At 45.4% G+C, this 27,768-nt stretch overlaps 1 protein-coding gene across 1 annotated transcript in view; it reads left to right on the forward strand.

Moving 5' to 3' along the window:
• The first annotated feature begins 2,867 nt into the window (after positions 1-2,867).
• Positions 2,868-27,768, forward strand: part of ARID1A (AT-rich interaction domain 1A) — a 78,791-nt gene continuing 53,890 nt past the window's right edge. The window contains exon 1 of the mRNA XM_073317971.1: positions 2,868-4,588. Coding sequence (XP_073174072.1) covers positions 3,455-4,588 — 1,134 coding nt within the window. The 5' untranslated portion in view covers positions 2,868-3,454. The remainder of the gene's footprint in view (positions 4,589-27,768) is intronic.

The following is a 27,768-nucleotide window of genomic DNA, read 5'->3' on the forward strand; positions in this document are numbered from 1 at the left end:
GATTCTAATTTTTGTATTGAATTTTATTCCTGGATTGATGGTATTGTACACTGAAATTTTCTGTTTCTTGTAAAACATACACAGTACTAGCAGTGACCAGTTTTTCAGGTGCTGCTCTGCTCACGGTCCTAAACTTGGCCTCCCTATCTCATTGCTATCAAGGATGCTAACTGTGATAGCGTTTTTTGTGAAGTGGACCCTTAAGAAATGGTTGAGACCACCAATCCATTTCATAGACACCCTCAAAGCATAACAGCTGGTAATCTCTATGGGTCATTACTGCCCTGTACTTGTTTTGAACTGATGTTCTAGCATTGAAAGACTGTATCTCATCACCTTCCCTCTGCTCCTTCAAGCATTCTATAGACATGGTTTTCTTATGGTAGTGTTTATATATAAAGTTCTATATATTTCGTAAATCTTCCCCTTTACCAAAAAAAAATTGTGTCAGTGGGGGAAGAAGGAGGAAACTTCTGCCTAATATACTGACAGGATGGTGACTGGGTTATAGAACTTGATGATATCAGAAAACAGTAGATGCAACATTCACATAATGAAAGATAAGTTACAGCAGAAGTAAAAAGTCCAGTGCCTTCTCCACCTCTGGGCTTCTTAGCTAACTACACTATTAGAACAATGGGTAGCCCTCTGTACTTCTTGCTCTCTCCAGGCCCAATGTGTGGAATCAAGATCCAAACTGAAAAATAGTGTAGCAAGCACTAATATAAAGTGAGACTAATTAGTTAGCCATAATATTTTGCACTGTTGAGATCCTCACATTAAAGAGGCTTCAGAGTCCTTTGCAAACATTATTTTTCTCACACAGATGTTGGGCACATTTAGTAGTATTCCTGTTTCACAGATGGGGGAAACAGGTTATGATTTGCCCAGTGTCATGTGATGGTCTGTTACCTATTTCTGCATTTGTTGTAGGTGTACATGGTGCTTCAAAGAGATGGGCCCTGTCCTAAAGGGTTTCCAATACAAGGGCCTTTTTTACTCCAGTTAATCATCAATGGTAGCAGGTTATAAAGTAGATCACATAAAGACAAAGGATGCTGATGGGAAGGATTGTGATATAAAATAGTGTAACTTGCACCACTTAAAGCCAAGAAGAAAATTGCATAATTTTATATGTATTACACACACAAAACCTATATTAAAAGAAAGTTATTTAGGTTGCAAAGTCAAGCAATTGAAATATAGGAAGTGTTAGATTTACAGTAATCCCTGCAATCTTAATTCAATTCCTTGTCTATCCAGCCTGTTGTCTGAATGAGGTAGGGATCCTGTGGAAAAAATATTGTGATCATATAATTGGAGTGTATCAATGCATACATACCAGGAGGCAGAACAGCAACTCCATGAATGAGCAACTCCAAATCTGACATTTCCTAACTTCCAACTGCTTGACGTTGCAATGTAAATAACTTTCTTTTAATATATTTTTGCATGACTCCTAAGGGTTTTTTAAGGGGGGAGGAGAGAACTTTTGGACCATAGTACAGATTTATATCACTTGAGTTACAGGACTAACTATGCTGATGGCCTGCTGGTACAATATGCTGCATTTACAGGGAGCCTGGCCTGACTCAGCTCTCTCTCTTCTCCCGTCATCACCAGAAGGACCCTTACTCCCTGTGGTCCTCTGGAGCAGGGGACATATGCTGCTCAGACCCATACTGGGTCTAGTGTAGTTATGAGGGGAGCCTGACCAGGTTTCAACCCATCTCTTGGGAGTTGGGGGAGTCCTGCTCTGGGTGATGCCCCCAGAGAAGGTGATGGGAATGAGGCAGGACACTAGAACCATGTGTTTGGACTGAAGGGTATGTAGTCAGGTGGTGAGCTTGGCTTGGCTCTCTCTCTCTCTCTCTCCCTGCCCAATCCCCTAGCAGCTCCCAGCTGTTCCCAGTGCACTGCCTGCTGCTTTGGCAATAGTGTGAGCCCCTGAGTTTAGCATGTTTATGTTCAGTTATTATTTTGGCATATAGCCAACATTTTCCAGAGGAACACAGACAACAGCCAGGAAATGGCAATTTTTAACAGTTTACAACAGGTAAATTTGAATGGAAAATCCTGGGACCAAGAAAAGGCATTTATATAGCCCCAGGGACTTTCTCCTAGCTAAACTTCACAGGCCTGCTGCAAACAATGCAGTGTAAAAATTTCCCCAAAAAGTTGAAAGACACTTAAAATGGATAGTATTAGGCATCCTAAGTAATAAGGGTCTCTTTCCATGTTCCCCTATAAAAATTGCAGTGCATTATACTGCTTGGTAGCTAGAGTCATTTGCCGAACCTTTCTTTAGCCCACACTCCCAGAGGGTAAGGAAGACACTTCCCTCAGGGCAGCTTATTCCATAATTATCCAATTTAGAGTTCTTGTACCTTCCACTAAAGCATCTGGAACTAGCCAGTGTTGCAGACAGGATCTTGGATGGAACGGGCCACTGGACAGAACCAGCCTGCATGTTCCTGTATTCCAGGCTCTCAGATCCATGCCTGGTCCTGTGGCCAGCATAATATCCCAGTTCTGGGAGCAAACCCAGCCCTCCTGCCTTCCACAGTTAGAAAAGAACCCAGGAGTCCTAGCTCCCAGACCTATGCTTAGTGAACTTCTACTTGTTCTCCTTTAGCATGGATGGATATCAGCTTCTGGTGGTTGCGGGTATCTTTTTATGCGCCGGGCAGTAGTGCAGGGGGGGAGAGGAGCACTCTGGTGCGGGTCTTCTGAAGAACGAGCCGGCAGTCCGCTTCGCCCAGGCTGAAATCCGCTCCGTGTTTCCCAGCAGGGGAGCTTCCTTTTGTGGCTGAAGGTTGGGCTCGGCTCCGCGGGATCCGCTGCGGATTTTCCGTGCGGCAGCGGCCTCAGCCTTGCTGAGTTGCAAGCGTCCGGGGCCTGCCTGCTCCTCCTTTGTGAAGGGGGGAGGCTCCAGTCCGGGCCGGGCTCCGCTCCGGGTTTGGCAGGCCGCCGCGGCGCTGGGTAAAATGGCAGTGCTGAGCCTCGTGTCGGAGTGAGCAGGACTCGGCGGACGAGAGTCGGGAGCTGCTGCTCGGCTCGCCTAGTCCGGCCCCGCCGCCGCACCGCCCGGCTCCAGGGACGGGGTCCGCTCGCCCGCCGTACCCCCCTCCCTCTTGCCTCTCCCACGCCGGGAGCCCCGTCCCGGGTCCCCCCCACCCCCTCCTCCTCCTCTCCCCCCGATCCCTCCTCCCCTTTCTCCGCCGGCTGCAACCGAGGAGGCACAGCGGGGCCAGGCCCCGGGGAGCCCAGCCCAGCGGAGCCCTCCCCGCCTCGCCAGCCAGGCCGGGGGGAATGAGCCCCCGCTGCCCTGAAGAGCCCGCCGCCGCCTGAGCGGGGAGCAGCAGAGCAGCGAGGCCTCCCGCCGGCCGGCCAGGCAGGGGAGCAGCTCGGGGGCAGGGGTCCGGGGAGGGTGGCTAGGTGGGGAGGGGGGATCATGGCTGCTCAGGTCGCCCCCGCCGCCGCCAGCAGCCTGGGCGCCCCGGCTCCAGCCGAGCTGAAGAAAGCGGAGGCGCAGCAGCGGGATTGTCCCCCGGAGGAGGCGGGGGGCGAGGCGGTGGCGGAGCGCGGCGGCGAGAAGCAGGCGGAGAGCGAGGGCCCCCCGGGGAAGGAGCTGCAGGACGGGGCCGAGAGCAACGGAGGGGACGCCGGGGCCGAGCCCGACCTGAAGAGCTCGAACGGGAACGCGGGCCCCAGGCCCGCCGCTGCCGCCGCCACCCTGAACAATAACCTCCCGGAGCCGCCCGGCGGCGGCGGCAGCAGCGACGGGGTGGGGGCGCCGCAGCCGCCGCCGCCGCAGCAGCCTCCCCCTTCCCACCCGGCCGCCTTGGCCCCGCCAGCCTACGGCTTCGGGCCGCCCTACGGCCGGGGAGCCCAGGCGGCTGCCGTCGCTGCCGCCGCCGCGGCTGCCTTCCACCAACATGGCGGACAACAAAGCACTGGCATGGCAGCGCTGCAGAGCGGGGGCCTGGAGCAGCCCTACCCGGGGCCGGCGGGGGCCCCCCCGGGGCCGCCCCCTCCCCAGAACTCGCATGGCGGCGCCGAGCACGGCTTCCCCAACCACCAGTACAACTCCTACTACACGGCGGCGGCGGCCGGGCGCAGCGCCGGCGCCTACCCGCCTCCCCCCCAGGCCTACGCCCTGAGCTCCCCCCGGGGCAGCGCGCAGAGCCCCGCGCAAGCGGCCGCCGGGGCCAAATCCCCCGCCGCCTTCCAGCAGCAGCAGCAGCGCTTCGGGGCCATGGGGCCCTCGGCCGCCGGCGGGGCAGCAGGAGGAGGGGGCGCCACCCCGCAGCCCACCGCGACCCCCACCCTCAACCAGCTGCTTACCTCCCCCAGCTCAGCCCGCGGCTACCAGGGCTACCCCGGGGGCGACTACAGCAGCGGGCCCCAGGACGGGGGAGCCGCCGCCAAGGGCCCGGCCGCGGACATGGCCTCCCAGTACGGCGGGGGCAATAGCCAGGCCTGGGCCACGGCCGCAGGAGGGGGCCAACAAAGGAGCCACCATGCGCCCATGAGCCCCGGGAGCAGCAGCGCTGGCGGGGGACAGCCGCTCGCTAGGACCCAGCAGGTGAGCGCTTGGCATGGGGGGGATGTGTGTGGGGGCAGGGGCGGGCCGGTGGGTGGGTGGGGGGGCAGGGGCTGGGGTTAGGGGCAGGGGCTGGGCGCACGTGGGGTGGCTGTGGGGGCCGGGGACAATGGGGGCAAGGGCAGGAGAGGGGTACCCATGAGGGGCAGGGATGGGGGCACGTGGGGCGATGGAGGGGGGTGACGGGGTGGGCGAATTTCCGGCGGGTTCCCTCCCCCACTTGGACCCACACTGCTGGGGAGCTGCCATTGTCTGTGTCTTTCTCTCTCTAAAATGGCTGCCTCTCTGCCTTCTCTTCCTCCCCTTCCAGCCTTTGTGCGAGGCTTCCAGAGCGGTGCCTTCTCCTTCCCACTCCCCCTGCCTGCCGTGGGGGCTCTAGGGGGGAGCTGGAGGGAGCCCCTGGGTGGAGGAAGGGCCTGGCACTATGGTGCGTGTGTGCCTGGGGTGGAGGTGGGTAGTTGAGCTCCTGGTTGTTGGGCATGGGAAGGGGTGCGATCAGTAGAGGTAGTGGGAGCTCTGCAGAGCAGCACTTACACATTTGCCCCCATTAGGCTCTTCCTCCCTCTTCTTGCTCCAAGTGAGGGGGCCTTTGCACTTCCCTGGGGGTAGGAAGGTGGGAAGTGACCTGTTTTGGGCAGCTGCAGCTTGCCCAGGTTAGCTGTGGCCATTTTCCTGAGCAGTCTCTTGGTTAGCCCAGTGGCTTGGGCCTCTCCCTGGAAGTGCTGGTAAACAGTTCAGTGATTGGAGTAGTAAGTGCAGATTGCTTTGGTTTGGGATTTGAATTATGGAGGTAAAATCCTTCTGTCAAAGCCAGGAGACAGTTGGTCTTAGGTTGACATCCTATCTGTGATCTGATTGGCTCCCCATCTCCTGCTCTTGGCCATTTATAATTGCCTCTGATGTAATGGTACAACAATCCTGATGAGCTCATAAACTTTTACACTCTGCTTTTCTGCCATCCATAACCCAAACCACCACTGCCACTATCTGCCTTTTTATTCCACAGCTGAAATTGGCTGTGACCTTGAGGAAGTTCAGTAGCAATACTGTATCAGCAGGAGCAGAGTTCCAGACAGGCTGCCCTTGTTGCATTGTGCCTGAAACAAAAGAGAAGGGGAATGGCATTTTGTTTGTACCTTGGATTTTATTTTGCTTGTTATGTTTTATACAGCCTGGAATAGATTCAGTGTTGTCGGAACAGTAGCAGGGGTTCTCTGTACAATGGACGTGCTGTTTGTTTTGGTTATGTGACTTTCCCATTGGTATAAAGGATTTCTTTGATGGAATCTAAGGATGCATTTATTCCTGACTAATTTTGACCCATTTCAGAATTGAAATTGGCTGGGTCCGTTATCAGATAGTAAATGTGGAGCTTTTATGGGGTATGTTAGAAACCTTTTAAAAAGCATTTGTAGCTGCAGCAGTAGAAATGGTGAATTATTGATTAACACTTTTTTTTTTCATATTGAGTTTTCTCTTAAAGTACAGGCCTGGCCTAACTCCTTACCTATGCTTCAAGACTTATTTTTTTTAATCACTATATTAATTTTACTTAAGTTCAGAAGGAACAATTGTTTGTTTATTATAGTGACATTAAACATCAAATGCCTGGAACTGTTGGGCCTGACTATATTGTAAATTCCTACTTTTTGGAGAGAAGTGGGAGCAGGATAAAAGAGTCTGTAAATGAATATTTTTGTTAATTGGCTGGAAATGTAACTAATGCCAGCAATACAAATGTGCTCTTGCACTTTCAGCTACATGCAAGTCAGACATTTTGGACATTGGGACAGTGATGCTAACATTCTGTTCATATCTGTTCTTAATCAGAGTTTGCAGATAATCTGTTATGCTGTGTTTACATGTCTTAGATCTGAATGTGTAATGGCCTTGTTCAGGACTGACAGACTTCTCTCTGCTCATACCCTGCCTGTTTTCATTGCAAGCTCTGGGTCAGAGACATTTGATACTCTGGAGTGTGACATACAGCTACAGAGTTTTCCCTTCTTGCTCAATCCTTCTCTTCGGTGGCTCTGAAAACTTAGTGTAAGTTTTGTTCCTTGCTAACTGATAGCGATGTCTGCTTCAGCTTAGCTGTGTTCTTTCTGTTAGATTGAAATAGTGTGTTTTCTAGTAGAGTGGCTGTTATCACTGCTGTGGTCACTGCGTTGTCCACATGCAACTTGAAAAAAGAAAAGGAGTACTTGTGACACCTTAGAGACTAACAACATGAAAGCTTATGCTCAAATAAATTGGTTAGTCTCTAAGGTGCCACAAGTACTCCTTTTCTTTTTGCGAATACAGAATAACAGGGCTGCTACTCTGGAACACATGCAACTTGTATTCAGGGTAAACATTTGAGTTCCTGGGCAATACAACCCTATGTATTTGCAAGAAAGTTGCACAAGTGTGTCATGTAAACTGGTGCCCTACTGAGGGATTTTATATCTTGTAAAAAAAAAAAAAAAAAAAAAAAAATCAACCTGGATAAGATGGGCACTAAAAAAACAGCCCAAGATTAAACTCTATTTGTTTGAAACCGATTTTTACTCCAGTGCATAGACCTATTTGGATTATGGATAGCATGGCTGTGATTCTGTGATAGAAACTTTCAAAAATCGTTTAGTTTAAAAAAAAACAACCCCACCCCCAGTGTATCCTGGAGGTCTGGTCTGGTTATAATTTATACTCCAGGCATTCAGTTTAGTATGTGTGAGCCTTCTAGTCCTATCAACTCAAATTATTAGTGAGTGTATGTTTGGTGTTTTGGGAATGAAAGTGACTTTTAGACAGCACAAATGGCCTCTATAAAAAGTTCTATGTGCCAAGGATGATCAGACATAAATGTACACAATCCTTCTTCATGTTGTGAAAACGCTGTTGCCTGGCACTGTGGAACCAGTTCCCCCTGCGTCTTCTCGGTTGCCCACAAGAAGTAGGTTTAATAATAATACCCCAAAACTATGTTATAACCTCCTTGCAGTGTATCCTGTTCTGTTTCTTAGATCGGACTAAACTAAGTGCTTTCAATCTCATTATTGTCTTGTACAGTGGTGAGCCAATGGGTGCTGATCAAATAACCTTACCTGAGAAATTTCAGAAGGATAGATTGGGGCGGGGGGAAGGAACAATTCCTCCCTCTCCTCTTCTCCCCCCCCCCCCCAAGTACCTCTACTTCCAGATTAAGGGAAGGGAGTTTGGGGGAAAGTGTTTAGTTAGTTTTCCCTTTATATAGTCATCCAGAAGGGAAAAATGTTTAGGTTTCTGGGGGGTGGGGTGGGGTGGGGAGAGAGGCAGGCAGGCACTAAGGAAGAAAGAGTATAAATATTGATTCTCTAAGCTCAGGATGAATGATGTGGAGGTACAGACCTTTTTACCCATCTCTTGCTTTAGGAGTTACTTCACTGTTTTAATGTAAAACCTTGATTTGAAAGACTCTTTCCTATAAGAGGTTAAAAGTAGCTGCTCACTTGTGCACAGCAATATGTAACCCTCTCAACACTAAAGACTTTTGCAGATAGGTCACCTATAAGAATGCACAGCTGATCCGGGGAGTTGTGAATACTGGGACGTTCTCTATCTGTATGGAGCGGGGCAGATGCAGGGACTTTGTTTGTTCTTATGACCATTTTAGTCTGGAAATACAGAGTTGGATTGAGATTAGAAGACTTGTTTTACAGAATAAGTGAATCTAGAAGATCCTGAAGGTCTATGGGAATGACAAGCAGGAAGTCTGGGCCATCTCACATACAGGGCTTCTAGAGCTCTTAGTAAAATGAAAAGATAAACACTCACCTTTTTTTCCTGTAGCATATAGCTGGTTTTGGTAGTGGACTATGACTTTGTCCCGTCTCATTAGTAGTAAAATTATAAAGAAAAAAGGGTGGGGTCAGGGAGCAGAACGATCCTCAAGAAAACTGCCTGCAAGAAGAGACTTTCCGCTAATGAGTAGATAGGTGGGTATTTGTCTTGATACAATGCTAACTACAGTAAAAGGCATCTCCTGTAATGGGAGATGTCTTTGGGTTGCATTAAACATTCACATGTTGAATAACCTCCCTATAGGTGTACTGTCATCCAGAGACCTTTATTACATGTTCAGGGAACTTGGTTTAAAAACAATAACGTGCTAATAACAAAAAAAAATCTCTAGGCCCAGTTGTTGACTTTAAATCTCAACTTTAGTAGCAACTGAAGCATGAACATGTTGTTAAAAACATGGTTTTCAAAATAAATTGGCAGCACAGAGCCATTTAGTGCCAGTGAGCTGTGATATCTTGGAATCTGAAATTGAGCCCTGGCTCCTGTTCACTTTTATCTTAGGGTTTTTTCTTGCTTAGTATTGCATTGTTGGCAGCTCTTGCATTGCCCGTAAGGTCTAGTAAACATTAGTTCTCTACAACAAAAGAGAGGTGGTATTCTTTTGTGATGTGGGCCTTGCCTGTGAATGACTTTCAGACCTTGTCTCTACTAGAAAAGTACACTGGTTTCATTAAATTGATTTTTAAAATTGACTTCGTTAAATTGGTGTAAGCCCCTAATGTAAAACTTCTTAAAATGGTGCAAGCCCCTAATGTAGACACACCTAAGGTTCAACCAGTTTAGCTAGATTAATTTTTAAATTGATTTTAGTTAAACTGGTCTAGTGTAGATGAGGCCTTGGCCTCGCCATTCTGTTTAAATATTTTGTGCAAGTGATTTTAGGAGGCTGGTGTTTCAGGATACAATCTGTGCTTTGGGAGGCCCCAGTGAAGTAATGGCATCTACCAGGGCAGCATAATCTAGTGGATAGGACACCCAAATGGGAGTCAGAATTGGGGTCAGGTTTTGTTCCCTGCTCTTTCACTGACTCACGGTGTATAACCTTGGACAAGTCGCGTAATCGCTCTGCCTTAGTCACTTAGCTGATGTGGGTTTAATAATGCTTGCCCACCTTAATAAAATATGCTGAGGTCTACAAATGAAGGGCATTGCATAAGTGCTTATTTTTTACTCTGCATGGGGGTAGTGAGATCACCTTTTTGTGTATGGTAACTCCTATTGTGCTATTATTATTGCCAAGATACTAACAGAATGTGCCCTCTGGAGTTTGGGATGGGGGGGGTGGAGTGGGGACAGGTGCAGGGGTCTCTTTATTAACTTCCTTTTTTTCAAACGGAATCTTCGGCAGACGGTTTCCTATCACTGTTGGTCTCACTCCGTTGTCATTCCACTTAACTTGTTAAAACACGAGGCTATAATGCTAGTACGGTGATGGTTTTTTCAATAGTACACTAGAAAAATATGTACCAGATCGCTCTCCCATCATGGTAGGAGGTCATAGGGGTGTGGGAAGAACGTTTTTTTTTTTTTTTTTTAAACGAGTATTTTCGAATATCACTTTTTTATCATGAAGATACTAAGCTTCCAAATTTGTTAGTCTCTAAGGTGCCACAAGTCCTCCTTTTCTTTTTGCGGAAACAGACTAACACGGCTGCTACTCTGAAACCTAAGCTTTGGGCTGATATAGCACCTTTCATCTGAGGATAATATTAGTAAATATCTACCGACCTTCCAGGGGTATTAATGTGCACACCTTGCAACAAACAACCCAGCAGCTTTTCTTCAAAACAAATGAAAACTTAAAAGGGAGCATAAAATAACACAGGCCCCCATGCTGTCTTGGTGTTACAACCCCTACTGCTTCCCCACCAGTGTCCTTGCTATTGTGCTCAAAGGGACACCAACTTGGAAATTCCCTTTCCACCTGAAAAATCTGTACCTGCTGATCTCACAGGTAACCCCTACAATCACTATAATTGGAACACTACAGGAGAAAAGGTACTCTTTCCTTCCCCGTTCGTTTAATTGGTACCTTTGATGGCACTTTGTATACGGGCAGTTTATTGACGTGCTCGGTTGCATTTGCTGTCACATGCACTGCTTTGGGGAGAAGTTCACCTGCATGTCATTACTTGGGTCCTGCAAGAGTGTTTCTAAGTAGTCACAGTAGTAAAGCTAAAACTGAAGGGGCAGGCATGTGCAAAGTGAAGAAGGACAGGAGGGGTGGGCCTGACAGTATTGCTGCTAGACCCACCCATGTCCCCTCCCATAAAGACCCTTGTAAACATCAGCAGGGGAGTACAATAGCTTTTCCTTACCCCCCCCCCCTGTATGTTTTTTAAACCAGGAACTTAAAAATCAGCACATGCTCTTTAAAAGGTGCTATGTCAAACTTAAATTTGTTGAAATTGGTCAATTAGAAAAAACAGTTCATTGTAAACTTTTTGGGGCAGCCTCTTATGTATAAAGGGGAAATGCACGTGGATTGAGAAAAATGTACCAGTCACTTGCTCGCCAGAGTCCTAAACCTACCAGCTAGAGGTGAATGTGAAAGATGGGAGGGTGGAAGTTATTGTTCCCTGTTGATATTTGGGGAAGATGAGTGGAACTGACACAGGTCTTGTCAGTTTTTCTACTATCCACCTGCCTGGATGACAGTAGAGAAATTGACAGTGTCCTTTTTTAGTTGCTTGCCCTTATTGACTTGGGCAAGCTGAGCAGCTGCAAAGAGATTGGAGCTGTTTTCTGCAGGCTCAGTAAGACTTCCGCTGACCTTCCAAACACGAACTGAATGTAATCTCTACAATATTATGTTTATAAACTTAAACTTTTTTTTTAAAGCTGAAATTCTGTCAAAGTTGGTAGTCGGGGCAGTCCGCTACTTCCTAGGGAAAGCTTGCCACTGGAGCATAGATCTTTCTGTTCCAGTCTTGCACTCTGGTGGTGGTAACCCTTTTACAGAAGGGGGAAGCTGAGGCACAGAGGTTAAGTGACTCGCAAAGGTGATGCAGCAAGTCTGTAACAGAGCTGAGAATAGAAGCTAGGTCTTCTGACTTCTAGACCTATCCCTTAATCACCAGGCCATTGGTCCATTTAATAGAGGATTATTTTTTTTTGTATAATGCATTTTAAAAAACCACCCACCGCTTTTTATGGTGCTCTGTGTCTAAAGAAACACAGTGCCCAAACCAGCTGTAGGAGGTTTGCAGAATGACATAGTAGCTTTGGTAAGGGCTGGAACAGGAACAGCCGCTTCTTTCAGGGTTGATCTCGTGTGCATACTTTTCTTGTTCCTGTAGTGATCTAACCATGTGGTGTAAATATGCAATAGGGATCGGGGAGGAGTTCATATTTCTTCCTCTTCTCTATACACCTGCGCTCCCAGTTCTTGTCATAGCTCAGCAGTGAGGAAGAGGCATTTGCAAGTTTGGCACTGGTTGTTTTTCTTTCTGGAGTGCCTCTGAGCATTGTGTAAACACTTGCTGAGCTGTCAATATGTGCACGTGAGGTTTCTGTAGTGAAATGTATAAGATGCTGTGTAATGGTAGTTTTTATTACGGTTCCCTATGTCATAGTTCTTGTACAAATAATTCCTTGCTTTAGATACTCCAGAGTAAAATGATATTGAAGCTGGCGTTCTGGTGCCATCTCCTTTTTGTGGGGAGGGGAGATGAATAACAAGGTGATTGTCACCCTTTCCTTCCCCTGCCTCCCCATTCCTAGTGGGAGGGTGACTTTTTTTTTTTTTTTTTTGTTAAACTATCGTAAGAAACCAGTGTTTGTAAAAGGGGTTATGATGGAGGAACAGGGTTTTTCCAGTTTCATATCCAGTAACCAGTATGCTGATCTTCCCATAACATAACTATTGGGATTGGAATAGTCTCAAAGACCAGAAAGGATGTTTCCAGTCGGGTCTCCAAAAGTTGCTAGCTTTAACTATTGGCAACTCTGGTTGTTCTGGGCTGGTATAAACTGCGAGTGTGTCTATATATGCAGTGATGCAGGGCTTAGTGAAGACGCTACCTACGCCAACAGCAGAGCTTCTCCTGTTAGCGTAGATACGCCACCTCCCCGAGAGGCAGTACCTTTGTCAATGGGAGAAGCCCTCCCATCAACATAGCGCCGTCTATGCTGTGGGTTAGGTCAGTATGACTGCCTTGCTTAGGGGCATGGAAAATCCACAGCCTTAAGAGACATTGTTATAAGTTGGTCGTGTTAGACCAAGCCTCTGAATTGCAAGTTAGAACTAAGGCAGTGTATCATACAGAACTTAAAATGTTCCCTGTTGGCTTTCCTAACACTTCAGTTGTAAAAGAATCTGGTGACTTCGTAGCTGGCCTTTGGAATTTGACAAGAAGAGACCTGTGGCCAGAGAAGTGCCTTTTCTTTGTTCTGTGAAATTCCATATGGGTTTGACTGTGGAAAACCTGAAAATCTCCACTTCCCATGTGATGTCAACACAACTTTAGTAGCCTGCCAAAAAAATTGCATATGAATGTCTAAAAAGCTGGACCCAGGGCGCTGCTTACCCCACCTTCACGTATGCACTGGGAGAGCTGGGGGAAGAGGGGAGCTCCTGAGCTCCTAGCTGACCATTTTTTTTTTTTCTCTCCCCCTCCTTGCCACGGAGGAGGGGAATTGGGATCACCTGACTCCCAACTGTCAACTCATTCCTCTAGGCCACGCTGCCTCAGTGCAGAGGTGCTGAGTGTCCACCGCTCCTGTTGACTTTAGTTGCAGTTAAGTGCTTAGAACTTCTGCATGTAAGGCCCTGGGTGTCTCCTATTGGGACCCCCAGAAATGAGGCCTATACAACTAGTGCCCTCTGCCAAAATTTTGGTTTAGTGACTTATTTGGCATCTCGTAGGAAGAATGTTGCAAAGGCAAATACAGAAGAGAATTCCTCTGGGGTGTGGCATTCCACCTGTCTTAACCATAAGACCATTCTTCTTTCTTCCTGTAGTCTTCTGCCTCATTTGTTATACACCTTCTATCTCTTGCAACAAATAAGGCAGGGCACCTACACACAGCCTAATCTAGATCACAACCTTGACTCATCCCAGGCACTGAATGAGGCAGCGGTCCTGTGGGAAGAAATAATAATAAGTACACATGTGGGGGCAAAACTTAGGTTGCACATGCAACCTAACTTGAGCGTGTAACTTTCACATACGTTTTTAATGTGTTAAATATATTGCTGAGAGTTTAGGATCACCTCACCAGTACTAGAGTGAGTAGATAACAATGGAGCTGAAATTCAGTCCCTGGGACAGATCTCCGTCCTGCCCTGGAACAATGGTCATAGATGCAGGTTTGATTTCCAGCTTCTAGAGCCAGTGGGAGCATTCAGTAGCATCCACTTTGTTTTTAAAGGAAGTCCTATCTAATCCGTCCTGCTTAGGTCTGGTCTAAACTGTTGTATTTACTGATATAATGTTTAGGTTAGGGGTATTATTTTTATACAGATATAATTAATGGTTCAACCCTGGTGTATATATGTATACAGCCAGTTCATCTGTCCGTGTTAAGGGGTTGTATTGCTTTAACTTTGATCGCGTTCTAGATGGATAGTTATAGCAGTACAAAAACCTGTGTGCATACAAGCCCTTATGTGCGCGTATCCACAGACCAGCTCCAGCACCTTCTTCCAAGGCAAATAGCCTGCCTCCCAAAGAAGGGCAGCAGCACAGAAGAGACGTTGTGTATCCCACTTGGTTCTCAAAGGCAAGCATGACGGAGGGATGGCTGGGCCAAATTTGAGTGGTGGTGTGTTGCTCTGCACCAAGTCACAATGCCTCTCGCATTTGCAACAACTAACTTGCTGTGTGTGTGTGAAGCTGCTGTTTCCACAACAAAATCAGAGCCCGCAAGTTTTGGGTTTTTTTAACAGCCTTAATCATTGGGTTTCTTACCAGGACATGGAAGATTCCTTGGCAACATTCTTTTTTAGTTATGGGATTGGAGGAATGATCCTGACCTCTGTGGTGATGTGAATATTTAGAACCATCTCTTCAGTTACCATAAAACATAGAAATTGCCTCAGTTTGTGCATAGACTAAAGTAGCCTGTGTTTCCTTGTTTGTGGGCTCTGAATTCTGCTGCAGAGCTTGGGAGAGCCAGGTTCATGTGATTATAAGGGAGGATGGAGCTCCCCATCTGGGAGAAAAGAACTGTGTCTGTCGTCCTTATGTCCTGCTGAATATTACTGAAACAGTCTAAAATCTGACATTGGACTTGGGTTTCTCTCTTCAGGCTAATACTGAGGGCTTGTCCCCACTTACTAGGGGATTGACATGCGGCAATCAATCCACCAGGGGGTCGATATAGCAGGTCTACTGAAGACCCACTAAATTGGCTGCCGATCGCTCTCCTGTCGACTCAGGTACTCCGCCGGAATGAGAAGCATAAAGTTGACGGGAGAGTTTCTCCTGTCATCCCAGCGTGATGTGGACTCTGCAATAAGTCGACCTAAGTATGTTGACTCCAACTACATTATTCATGTAGCTGGAGTTCCGTAAATTAGGTCGACTTAGCCCTGTAGTGTAGACCTGCCCTGAGAATAGCAGTATCTGAACATTAAAATAGAACTAGGGCTGCTTGCTTCTATCATATCTTCTAGTGAGAGGAGGAAATGAATCCTATAGTCTTTCCCAAAGGAGGAAGTGACTTTCTGGTACGATGCCCCTTGTTGGCGGGTGCACAGCTCTATGGGTGGCTGCATAGATCTCTTTTGGTCCTTTGAGGAGAACCTGCCAGTTAACAAATTGTGAACAGTGTCTTTTTCTCTTTTAAATTAATGCTCACTTGGGGTTCTGCTGAAGGAACTTGACTACTCTTGTTGTAACATCTGAACTTGTTCCAGGATCTCAGGACTGAACAGGCTTATGCTGCGTACGCACTGTTCTCTTGCTGCGTGGGATCCTTCCTGTGCTCAGGTTTCATGTCTTGCTCTCCATGACTATCAAGCACTGGATTTAAAGTCCAAACGACTATGGGACTATGCACCCTGTACAGATTTAGAAGGACTATCTGGTATTTATTAACTTGGTGTAAATAATTAAACTCTCTAGTAGCAAGCTAGCTAGGTCTTCCTCAAATGTGCTAACCATGGAATAGTTTGAAGAAGAGCACTTTCCTTCTTCAGAAGAAATATTTAAACGGCTGAATTGCTGAAAGGAGTTGTGATTTTTATATTTATTTTTTTAACTTGTAACATTTTTGACTACTTGGGTACTGTTATCAAATGTGCGTAAGGCCCTGCATTTGAGGCTGGTGTGCTAGCTAGGCCGGCACATCCGTAGATGCCCATAGACTTGCAGAAATGGCCTTTCTATAGTGCTTTAACTGTGGTTGGCTGCATGTGGTGTGACAAAGTGGTTTTTGAAGTACCCAAACTATACAATGTGGATTGGTGGCTTTATTTTATTTTATTTTTTTTTGTCCATTCAACTATTGTTCCAAATAGGATTGGTGATTCTTGTACCCATTCATAACCCTTGGAAAAAGGCCCAGGCCTATTAATTATGCATGTGTAATAGATACAGCCAGCTATTGTAACTTATGACTGTATGGGATGGGAACTTATCTTGGGTACTTGTATGTCCCACTCATTACGGTAGTATCTGAGCACCACACAATCTGTCATGTGTTTGTCCTCCTCACCCCTGTGAGGTACGGAAATCCTATGGCCTCCACTTTACAGATAGGGAACTGAGGCACAGAGAGTGTAAGGGACTTGATCAGGATCACACAAAGTCTGTGGCAGAGCAGGGATTTGAGGCCAGATCTCCCAAATCCTAACCAGTAGCCATCTGTCCTCTCTAGGAATGGGATTACACCTTGATAATATGCCAGTCTGGGTTTTAGGAAGTTACTGTTTCACAGAATATGCCAGTCTTTTTCCTTCATGCTCCTATTCTAATTGTGTATGGCACTTACGAGGGAAGGCCTTAGTTTTCCTGGAATGGGATGTGTTTGCAATACATAAAAACATTAAACATCTCCAGTTGATTGATGGCTGCAGCACACTAAACCTGGGTGTATTGATGATGCATTTTGGTTAGGTACAGTAGCAATGTAATAAGAGTATTCATTTGTTTAGAAGGCACTCCTGCAATTAATGTGCTGGAGGAAGGAAAAACTAGTAAAACGCTTGATCTAAGATGGTCTTCCAATAGTCAGGGATAAGCGAATGGAAATGGTTGCAGTAGACCCATCCTGGATTACCCACTTGTCTATACTCTAAAGATATTCCCAAAATATCTCTGAAAACCCTGCCTCTTAGTTCTTGTGATGGGTTGGAGATAAAGAAACCTGTCCTTTCCGCTCAAAGGTGGCTTTACTGCTCCTCACTGAAGGAAGAACTTCTGCTGAAAAACCATATGCACATTGGGTGTGGGAGTTCTTAAAATCAAGGGAAGTAATATTACTGCCTTATAAAATATACTTGAGCAGATGGGGGATCCTATTCAGCCCTCCAACTACCCACATCAGCCCTTAACACTCATCTTCTCCCAATTCCCTGACTCTGAAGTAGAGCACAAAACGTTGTCCTAATGCAACTTTCAGGGAAGGAAAGGGAAGAAAACTTGATTCTAATAAGACACATCAGACAGGGTACCAGGAAATCTGATACGCAAAAGGTTACCTTAGTGGCTTATTGATGGGAGGAGCAACTTTTAGCCGCACATTGTTTTTCAGGAGAGCTGTAGCATTCTGGCTGGTGCACAAATATCAGGGTTAGCTTTGCATCTGCTGAGTATGCTGCACATAGCACTTACCTGGTAAGAGTTGCTACGGTTGAAAAGGTGTAATAGTCATGTCTGCCTTCCCTTTTCCATTTGCTGCCTTATGATTTCTTGTTATACCTGTTCCTGAAACCAGTGAAGAGTTTGCAGCGTTGGCTGTTCCTCCTCTCCCCCTGGCATTGGCACACTAATTAATTTCAGCATCGGCTCGCCAGCAGCCAGCTCATGCTCACTCTCCTTTTTAACTTGTTAAACAATTTGCAGTGTTGCAAACTTTGCTTTAAAAGCAGTTCATTTAATGCCTGAGCTGATGTGAGGATAGACGCTCACAGCCAGAAGGAAAGACCAAGAAGACTAAAGGAAACTCATCACAATTTAGGCTTCAGGATTGCTGTAACCTGGCATTTAAAGCTTATGAAAAGTACAAATCTAGTTTGTATTTGTGACCTACCCTAGGATGTGTGTGTCTATAGGATTGGGATTCACCTAAGGCTTGTCAAGAGTAACATATTGGAATCCGTATTGGTGTTGGTTTTAAGGCTGTACTGGAGTGTCCTTACTACTCTCTGACAGCAAAGGCTTGGCTGCAGCTCTTGTGCGCACAGTGTCTTTCCTCCCCCAGCTGCCTCTTTTCTCACTAGTGCAGACACGAGTGCAGCTCCCGGCTTTTTGATGCAAACAGGTCACCTAGTTATAAATGCTGGAAAGTAGTTATTTGTTACAAAGACCTCAAGCTTCATCACTGGTAAACTTCCTCACTTGCCCACAGCAGTTGGTAATATATTTTTGATTCTAAGGAGGTGAAATTAGTGGTGTTCCCAACTAGAGTGGCAGAAGGCTTTTGGTGTGGGCTTTCTTGAGTCCAAAGCTATTGCTCGCTTCTTGATCATGAGGCTAGTTGCTTTCGCTTCCTCTTCATGTTAAGAAGGCAGAATTCATGTTCTCCTGACCCTTGTCAGAACCACTTTTTGTACACTAGCTGGCAGCCAGACTTGAGGAGTAGTATGTGGCAGGTAATCTCCTTTGGATCTGTCTGCACCACACTGATACCCCATTGCAAACTAGCAGGAGCAGTGTCCACTGCCTTGACCTTAGTCCACCATTGAACTTTGAGAGTGACCAGCAGAACTTGAATTCAAGGACTTTAGGGATAAATCTCTCGGGGGTGTGTGTGTTTGTTTGGTACTATTCATTGGATTAATTTAAGTTGGTGAGGGAGGAAAAACACACAGGCTCGGTTTACTTCCAAGGGCCAGCTTTCATATGCTGTGTTAGCCTTCCTCCATGTTTGGTTATGCACAGTTGAAAATTAAACTTGTCTGATATTTACTGGGATCTTTTGCTGTGGAGAAAGTTCTGCTTCCAAGGAGATTCCAAAATGTGGTTCTGCAGAAACTACAGGTCCCACCCAGCATCTAGTGCTCCATCGTTATTAAATGAGGCAGCTACTCTGGACATGATGGAGCATTGGATGCTGGAATGAGGTAGCCTCCAACAGCTGTACTTCTAGAGCAGATTAATGTGTTGCATTCTCCTCTATTTTGCAGTACTTTGCACTTCTGTAAGAATCCCTGGGATCTTGTAACTTTAAAATTATAAATTAAACCTCACAACACCCTAGCAGGTCAGTATTATGCAAGCCTTGTAAATGTTAATGACAGTTCACCAGCCCAGACACTGTCTATTCCCCCACCCTTGATCTTAATGATTTAAAATAAAGACAAAACACAACAAAAATTTCCGTCCTCCCCCCCCCCCCAACCTAAAGACCTCACTTGCAAATTCCTACCCACCCGGAAAATGTTTTCTTAATTTACAAGGGTGTAGTGTTTCTCTTTCTCAGATGAAGAAACTGAGATATAGGAGTTAAGGTGAAGCAGCAGAGGTCATACACGAAGTCTGGAACAGCCAGGAACTGGGTCTCCTGACTGAGTTCTGTGCTTTAACCATAGACCATTCTTTCCTTCCTTGCAAACTGGTAGTGGCCCTCAGTCTCCTAGCAAACTGACAATGAAGCACTCTTCTTAATAAAGTTTGAGTGTTTTGTTTCATAACTGTGGAGTGGAAGAGGATGAAATTCAGGGGTGGTGTTTTCTTTCATTATCTCCTCTGACCCCCACCACTAGATGCTCTTTCTGGTTTATACATGTATGTGGAGCCAACCTGATTTGCCTTAATAAGTGTATGCTTACCATTAATTTCATTCTCTCATTGATTTTGGGTCTGTTTTATGTGTACCTTACTTTGCAACCATGCCTACTGCAGAAAAAGATCTCTACAGAAAGAAAAGGTGACTTATCTGAGAATCTGACAGAAATTGGACCCTGCCATGTTTCCATGTGTAAAGGGCTCCTTCTGAATTAATAAAACAAACTTTGCTTTGGAAAGTGAATCCTGAAGAGTCCTCTGTTGCAGGGCCTTCCCTCAGGCCTAATGTTTTAGACCACAGATTGAACGCCAGCACTGTTTGGTAGCTGAGGATGTCCTGCTGTGTCTGTAGTCTGTATTGCTCATTTGGGAGGAAGAGCAGGGCTTTAGGGAACCAGATGGTTAATGGTGACTGAAAGTTCATTGCTGGCTACAGGTGTCTGAATAGACTTATTAGTCAGCTTTGAAACTGTTTTGAAGTTTTAATGATGCTTACTGAGAATACTGTCTTGTGGATTATCTGCATGGCTCGGACTGCTCAGCTGTTCTAAATTGCATCGCTGAGTAGCGCTGGTATCTAGAAGATAGTCTTTTCAGTTTCAGGATAGCTGTTTTCCCCTTGTCTGTGGCTTGGTTTTATTTTATTTATTTTCCCCCCTGACTTGTTTCTGGGAGTTATTTTTATGGCTTGTTACTGGACCTGATCAACATGTGCACTTTTACCTCTTCTAGTATGTAAGTGGGTCTGCTACCAAAATGTCACAATAAGAAATGATAATGCCAAGGACATGACCAGCCTCAAGTTCATTCCTGTGGTGGGAATAGGGTGTTGGTGAAATGTGGAGCCTGCTTTACCATCTACAAAGGAAGGGTTGTTTTTTTTTTCTTTTCCCCTTTTTCCCATCTTGAGAAGAGAAGTACCTTGGCAGACTTTCTATGATGTGTTTCTTGGGAGCTTCTCCCACTCAGCTTGAGAGGTTCATGGATGCAGACTTCTTGGTGGACTTGAACGGTGTTGCTTGGCTGAGGTTTCTGAAAAAAGTCCACAAGAGGCTTTTGGAGGCTTGGGAGGGCAGCCTGTATGTAGGGTGACTGGCATTCTGGAGGGGAGGGTGGGGAGCTAGTCATCTATATGGGTATGTGATGGGTTTGACAGGAAATAACTTGCACAAGCCACTCCAGTGCAGACAGATGTTGGCTGAGGTGATTGTATAGTGAAGTGGCAGTTACTATCTAAATACCAATAGTTTGACTTACTTTACACCCATACCTATAAAGAGAATGTGATAATGGGTTGACTGGTGATCATTGTTGTTCCATAAAGCATTTTGCTGAGCTCCTGCATTGACTGAGCATCTAAATTTATGTACCAAAGTTGGCATCTACCCTTGCCATGTCAACATCCTATAACTACTTTTAAATTTCTCATGTTTTGTGCTGTAAACCACCCTATATCTGTTTCTAGATAAGAGAGAGGGAGGTGGCAAAAGGAACCCACCTGTTGGTCAGCCAGTTCATGTCATTGGGCATGGTATGGGTCAGACATGCACAGCACACGTCACTTTATCATCTGTAGCAGGCATTGTTGAGCACTACAACTAGTCTTTAGTTTCTGATTTTTCTCCCTAGTCGTCAAACTGGAATTCTGTTGGGCAGGATGATCGGATCACCTTCTACTGTTTTGAAACTTCTTAGATTTAAACCTTGTTATACTGGCTCACTAGCAAAACTTAATGAAGGCGCAAAAATAAATAAAACGTAATTGCTTTTGTGGCCTGCATGGGGGGGGCGCCATGGTTCTGCTTGTTCAACACCTTCAGACAAGGGTATTTGTCTGTGTAACAAAGTGCTAAATTAGCCAGAGAAAGGCGCTTTTACCTCTACTGGTTGTGCCTCATGCTGCTTGTGTGTTTTTTTGCAAGAAGCATGGTAGACGCCCAGATTCACACAACTAGTATTAGCAAGGCTGGGCCTGTCTGGCATCTTTACAAGCACTAACTTAGCTTTCAAACAAGGAAGTGCCCTTCTCACTCTCCCCTCCTGAACCGATAGAATAGATGCACTGTAAATCTTTTTTGCTAGATCTTTTGCAACAACTTATTTTAATAATATAAGACTATTTCCTGGTAGACCAATCTCTGTCCATCTATGTGTAAATGCTGTAGGTTACAGAAAACTAAAACATACAGCATATCTAAATACGACAGTCATTCAGATAGTATGGTGATTTGGGCGGTGGGAGGAAACTATATAAATATCTACTAACTTGGAGTGATAAATGCAATGGTCATCTGTCATAGAGAATGACTTGCAGAACCGGGAAACTTATAGTCTTGATAAGTAGGATTCTGTGGCTTTGGTAGAGGGAGTTTAAAAGGCACAGGCCAGAGAGAGGAGAGGTGATTTGGAAAAATTCTGGCTTCTGACAAAGTGCATCTGTTGCTGGGAATTTCCTGGTATCTCTGGCGTCTGAGATTAGCTACTCCAGTTTTTGATGAGACCAGGGTCCTCTTGGTAAGCCTGCATGTGGTATGGCATCCCTCTTTGCAGATGTAACACATCTTGCCTTAACTACTGTAGTGAATTAACTTTTCAGTGTCCATCTTTGGTACCTGCAGAGCATCAAAAAGACTCTTGTGCTACCTTCTAATATTCATATTTCTGGCGCATTTTGTGAAAGCTGGGTCTTTTGTGTGCTCTGAACAGACTAGCTTCAGAAGAGGACTTTGAAGGTCCATTCAGTGGACATTTATTTGGTCTTTGGCACCATTTTAAACAGGATTTTTTTTTGTTTTGCTCGCATTTGCTCTTGTATGAGAAACATCTCTACAAAAACTGTACTTGGCCATTCATTGTGATTGTTTGAATTAGGGCTTTTCCTTTGTAAGTGCAGCTTCTGCTTACCTCTTCCCACGAGGCTGTTCTTCTATAATGGTCTGTTCTGCAAACAGAAACCCTGCCCAAACTAGCTGAAACTGTGGCAGAGTAGGAGCAGCAGTGTTTAGTATGGCTCTTCTGGGGCGTGTGGACGGTCCTCTTGCTGAGAATAGTGTTGCACTGTAATATCCTGGGTTAACAGGACTGTTCGCATGTAAAACATGGGAGGTGATTGTCCTGCTCTACTCGGCACTGGTGAGGCCTCATCTGGAGTACTGTGTCCAGTACTGGGCACCATGCTTTAGACAAGATGTGGATAAATTGGAGAGTCCAGAGGAGAGCAGCAAAAATGATAAAACATTTTGAAAACTTGGCCTATGAGGAAAGGTTTAAAAAAACAAAGAACAAAACCAACCAAACATCCCAGGCATGTTTAGTCTGGAGAAAAGACAGTCAGTGTGGGGGAGGGGCCTGATACCTCTTCAAATATGTTAAAGGCTGCTATAAAGAGGATGGTGATCAATTGTTCTCCATGTCCTCTGAAGGTAGGACAGGAAGTAATCTGCAGCAAGGGAGATCAAGGTTAAATATTGAAAAGTTTTTTTCCTAACTGCGGGTAGGGGAAGCACTGGAATAGGCTTCCAAGAGAGGTTTTTAAAAATTCCTGTCATTGGAGGTTTTTAAGAACAGGTTAGACAAACACCTGTCAGGTATGGTCTAGGAGTACTTGGTCCTGCCTCATGAGGTCCCTTCCAGCTCTGTGGAAAGTGGAGGAGATAGTTCATGATCAGTGCTCATTCTGATCAGAAAGGGAACTTGCTAGTCCAGCTTTCCTGACCAGAGTGGACTAGTATCTTTCTGAGTGTTGATATATTTGAAATGTCTCCTCCCCCTCCTTTTTCCCCCCTCATTGTAAAAGTCCTAATTCTAAATTTGCGGGAGCTCTGAATGACTTTTGGTAGAAGCAGGAGAGGAGAACACCTTAGGAAGTGCCTTTTTTCTTCATGTGATTCCTTTTAAAGGGATTCTGTAATTCTGATATTCTTTTGAAACATACATATTGGCGGAGAAGTGGGTTTTTACCAGACTTCAGTTACCTGAAACTTCATCTTTGAAAGGACAAGCTTGTAAAGAAAAAAGTAAAAACTGATGAATTATGACACAGTAAACTGGCCCGTCAGAAAGTTATAAAAGGTAGTGAGTTCAGACCGGGATATTGACCTTAATACAGACTAGAGGAAAGTGCTTCTGACTAGAAGTTGAGCTCTGTTTACTATTGAATGAGAATATTAATAAGTTCTGTGCTCTGGCTTTTTAGCCTGCACTTGTCAAACTAATTGTGAAAGAGCTAAAGTTGGTTTACACATTGTGGGGAAAGTTTCAGAAATACCATTTGGTGGAGCCATGAAAATGGTTGTACAGATGATGCCAAATAAGTACTTTCATTCCATTTCCATGCTTTTTTGTTTTGTTTGGTTTTAAACTGAAAGTCTAGTTCTCTAAACCATAATGTCTTTGGTCCTGCTGAATGCTAACTCTCATTGTTTTCTGTATCATAATCCCGGCTTGCGCCGCCTCCCGCAAGATGTGCTTTGTTTCCAGCCACTTCTGTGGCATTACCTTAGTTATATAAGGCAAGGTAGGAAATACCCCCTGCTTCCTTGGGGCAGGTCCTCAGCTGGCACAAACTGTCATAGCTCCATTGGCTTCAATGGATCTATGACAGTTTATGCCAGCTGAGGAACTGCCCCTTGTGTTTCAAGCCCTGTTAATGAGCATGTATGTAGCTATGATAACCCCCACCCAGTATGTAATAGGACAGGGAGTGTTTGAGAGCTTCCAGTGACTGTCTTGTTATGGGTCACTGACCCCTGTGAGGTACTGATCTCAGTACGTTTGTTTTTCTTTTCTTCTTCTTTTTTTTTTTTTAAATGTAAAGTACTGTAGAGCCTGGGCTTGCTGGGTATGGCTTGATGCTTCATCCTTATGGTCCATATGGGATTTTGTGGTTAGGGTTCGACATGCTGGCCTTTACGGGTCCGGCCAGGTTCCGGAGATTCCAAGGGAGCATTGGTACGGATGGCTCTTGGTAGTATAGTTTATGAAACTGGAGCCAGCACTCAAAGTTCTTATTCACTGCAGCCTCTTTGCTTAAATTAGGACTTGCTTGTATTTGAGACAACTTGAATGCTCAGTTGACATACCCTATTGTAGATATTGAGCTGGGTCCAGACTCCTTATTGATGGCTTGGATTCAAGAGCAAAGTTCTCTTTACATTCTGAATTGCCAGCTATCAAAGACATGTGTATTGGTCCATTTCTCTTACTTGCGGTCATGGGACTGCAGTGCCCGCACATGGGGTGGGAAGTACTGGAAAATGGATGAGTAAAGCTGCTCATTCTGTCTCCTCTTCCTTTCAACAAACTAGGGTAGGTGTTTTCACTTTCAGATAGCTGATGCTTCTGTCACTGGTTCAGTACTTTATTTGAACAACTTGTGGCCTTGAGTAGAGGCAAGGTATTTAAAGTTTTGGGGAGCATGGCTCATCTTACACTCTTGTTTAAATAGTTAAACCTGATCGCTAGATAAAACCCCCTCTGAAGAAATGAAGAAGCTGGTTGACAGGCTTCCTAGTGGAGAGGTGTAGTCTCCTTGTTACTCTCCAATATTAATTCAGCACTGATGGAATGAATATCGGACAGCCAGCTTTCTAGTTTCTCCAGTAACTGAGGCTGGTTATGCCTTTGTGCCTGGGTAGTATAATACGTGCAACACAGAGGAAAAGAGGACAATCTCCTGAGCAGAAATCAAAATTATCTTCTTCAGTACTGTAAGATCCCATCTGGGTTCAGCTGTGGGGAGGTGATGGAAGCTGCATCTGCGAGCTTGCAAAAACAATGTTAATCAGTGTTTTGTTGGTGAGAGCTTTTCTGTGTTTGGTGGCTTGCAGGTCCCAGGCTTAGTGGTCCCTGTCCTCGGACTAGCTTGGGCATGGTAGAGTCCAATAGGAGAAGCAGCAGTAGCCAGCTGCTGCTTCTCCCTGAATTTGCAGGAAATGGATTTACTGTCTTTGTACAGGTTTCAGAGTAGCAGCCGTCCGTGTTAGTCTGTATCCACAAGAAGAAAAGGAGGACTTGTGGCACCAATTTATTTGAGCATAAGCTTTCGTGAGCTACAGCTCACTTCATCGGATAAGCTCAAATAAATTGGTTAGCCTCTAAGGTTCCACAAGTCCTCCTTTTCTTTGTACAGGAGCACAGCAGCCAAACAATAGTTTGTGCTTGCAGGGCCATGTGGTGAATCACATGACCTTGTGCTGTTTTCTGCCGGGGTCCTTACCCATCTGTTCTCTCGGCTCTTTCTGGGTTATCAGGCACAGATCCAAGTCCTCACAGGCAGCCAGCCTCATAGCCAGAGATTATGAGCACTAACCTTCCTGGCAGGGGCGGTGTAGCTTTGCTTTTATGCAGATTAGCCATGTGCTTCTCACTTCAAGGTTCCACAGGAAAAGACATTTCCTGTGCTTGGTTCTTAATGGGCGGTTCCCAGCTCACTGTACAGGGACCAGAGGGTTGGGGCCTGTGAAGTGAAAGCATGCATGGAAGAGGGATTACAGTACACTGCCCCCCCCTTTCCCATTCCACCTCTGCTGCTACGTCACCACAACACAACCACACGCTCTCTCATACTGTTGGTGTCATTCATTCAGTGCCAAGATTGCTTTAAAAAATTCCCTTGGCCCCAGTTCAAACAGGAGTACAGCTGGGATGTGTTAGATTTTAGGCAGTCTGCCCTCAATTTGAGATGAGTTATAAATAGCAGTGCTGACTTCCTTAACTACCACTCTTGGAGGTAAAATGCAGGTTAATTACTGTGGGAATCAATTAGGGCTTCTCTGGGTTAAACAGCCAGGAATGCTTTTTATTATTATTTTTTTCTGATTCCCCTCCCTCCTCCATATTCCTCCCCTTCCCTCCCCCCAAACATGGACAGCAAACATGGTCAGAAATAAATTCAGATCCAAGGTGAAAGGTTTGTAATTCCAGGAAATTGTTTCTGGTTTATCCCAGCACTGGCCAATATCTGAGTGAAGCCAATTCAAGTGCTGCAAATTAGACTCAGTGAGAAACTCTTCCCCCTTTTCTCTCCGTGCCCCCACCCTTCCCTACCAAACAATTAGATATGTAATAGACTGTCATAAAAGTGACAGGAATACATGTTTGCCTGGCTGTGGAGACTGTTCTTTGCTCTGTAGCCTCCGCTTTCACAGTAAGACACTCTTTACATATTTTTCATGTTGGTCTCATAAATGAATCAACGCCACTTACCCCTTTAGAAAGGTATGGGATCGTCCTTTATTATGTCTTGTTTTCTGGCAGAAGTATGTGGTGTGCTTTTTTTTTTTTTTTTAAAAAAAAACACTTTCACCTGCTTTGAAGCTGTAGAAAAGTTTTCCCTGTTCACTTCTACTTGTGTGTATTAAAGTATCACTCTTGACCAGCACATGCTGTTCTGTTACCCCGCTTAGAATAATCTCTGTTACCCTGTTTAGGATAATCTTTACATTTGTAAAGTTGTTCTCACCATTGTAGCAAAGCCAGAATAGTGTGTGTAGGGTAACTGTACCTTCTGTCTCTTGCACTTTCCATTATATAGCCTGACTTGGGGGTTTGTAGAGCTTGGCAGTAAGTTCTCTCTGGGCTGAAACTTGGTGTTACAAGCCTTTGGCCTAGAGCAAGTTTTTTTTGTTTTAATTTTTTTTGAAAGACCAGGTTTGATCTTTAGAATACAAGCTGACCATAGAAGAACAGAGTTGGAAGGGACCTCAGGAGGTATCTAGTCCAACCCCCTGCTCAAAGCAGGACCAATCCCAACTAAATCATCCCAGCCAGGGCTTTGTCAAACTGAGCCTTAAAAACCTCTAAGGACGGACATTCCACCACCTCCTAGGTGACCCATTCCAGTGCTTCACCACCCTCCTAGTGAAATAGGTTTTTCTTAATATCCAACCTAGACCTCCCCCACTGCAACTTGAGACCATTACTCCTTGTTCTGTCATTTGTCACCACTGAGAACAGCCGAGCTCCATCCTCTTTGGATCATGCACTTATTTTTGCATACAGTGGAGTAGAGTAACTTTGTTTTTTGAAAATTTGGCTGATGACAGGACTAAAAGTTTGGTTGTATAACACTCTCTCAAAGTACCAAAGCTTGACACAGATTTTTGAGATCGCTTCTAGTTTCTCTTTTGGTGGCTCTTCGAGTGATGGTCCCTCTGTGTCAATGGACACAATTATGAACTGTTTCAGCTCCAGCACATGGCGCACATGCGTACCTGCATGTGGAATCCAGATAGGGACCATACATCTTGAAGAACCTCTAGTTACAGTAAGTAATCTTCTCTTTCTGTGAATGCAGGAGGGTGTAAGAAAAGGGTCTGGACTTCACTGATCAAGAAGCAGTAAAACTTTTCTCTCAGTTATGTCTCAGTGGCAGGGCCTTTGCTTTTGACATGTAATCATAGTAATCTACTCCTGTGGCTTCCTGTCAAAAGGATTTCCCATGTG

Source organism: Lepidochelys kempii, chromosome 19 (genome assembly GCF_965140265.1).
Source record: "Lepidochelys kempii isolate rLepKem1 chromosome 19, rLepKem1.hap2, whole genome shotgun sequence".
Taxonomy (NCBI): domain Eukaryota; kingdom Metazoa; phylum Chordata; order Testudines; family Cheloniidae; genus Lepidochelys; species Lepidochelys kempii.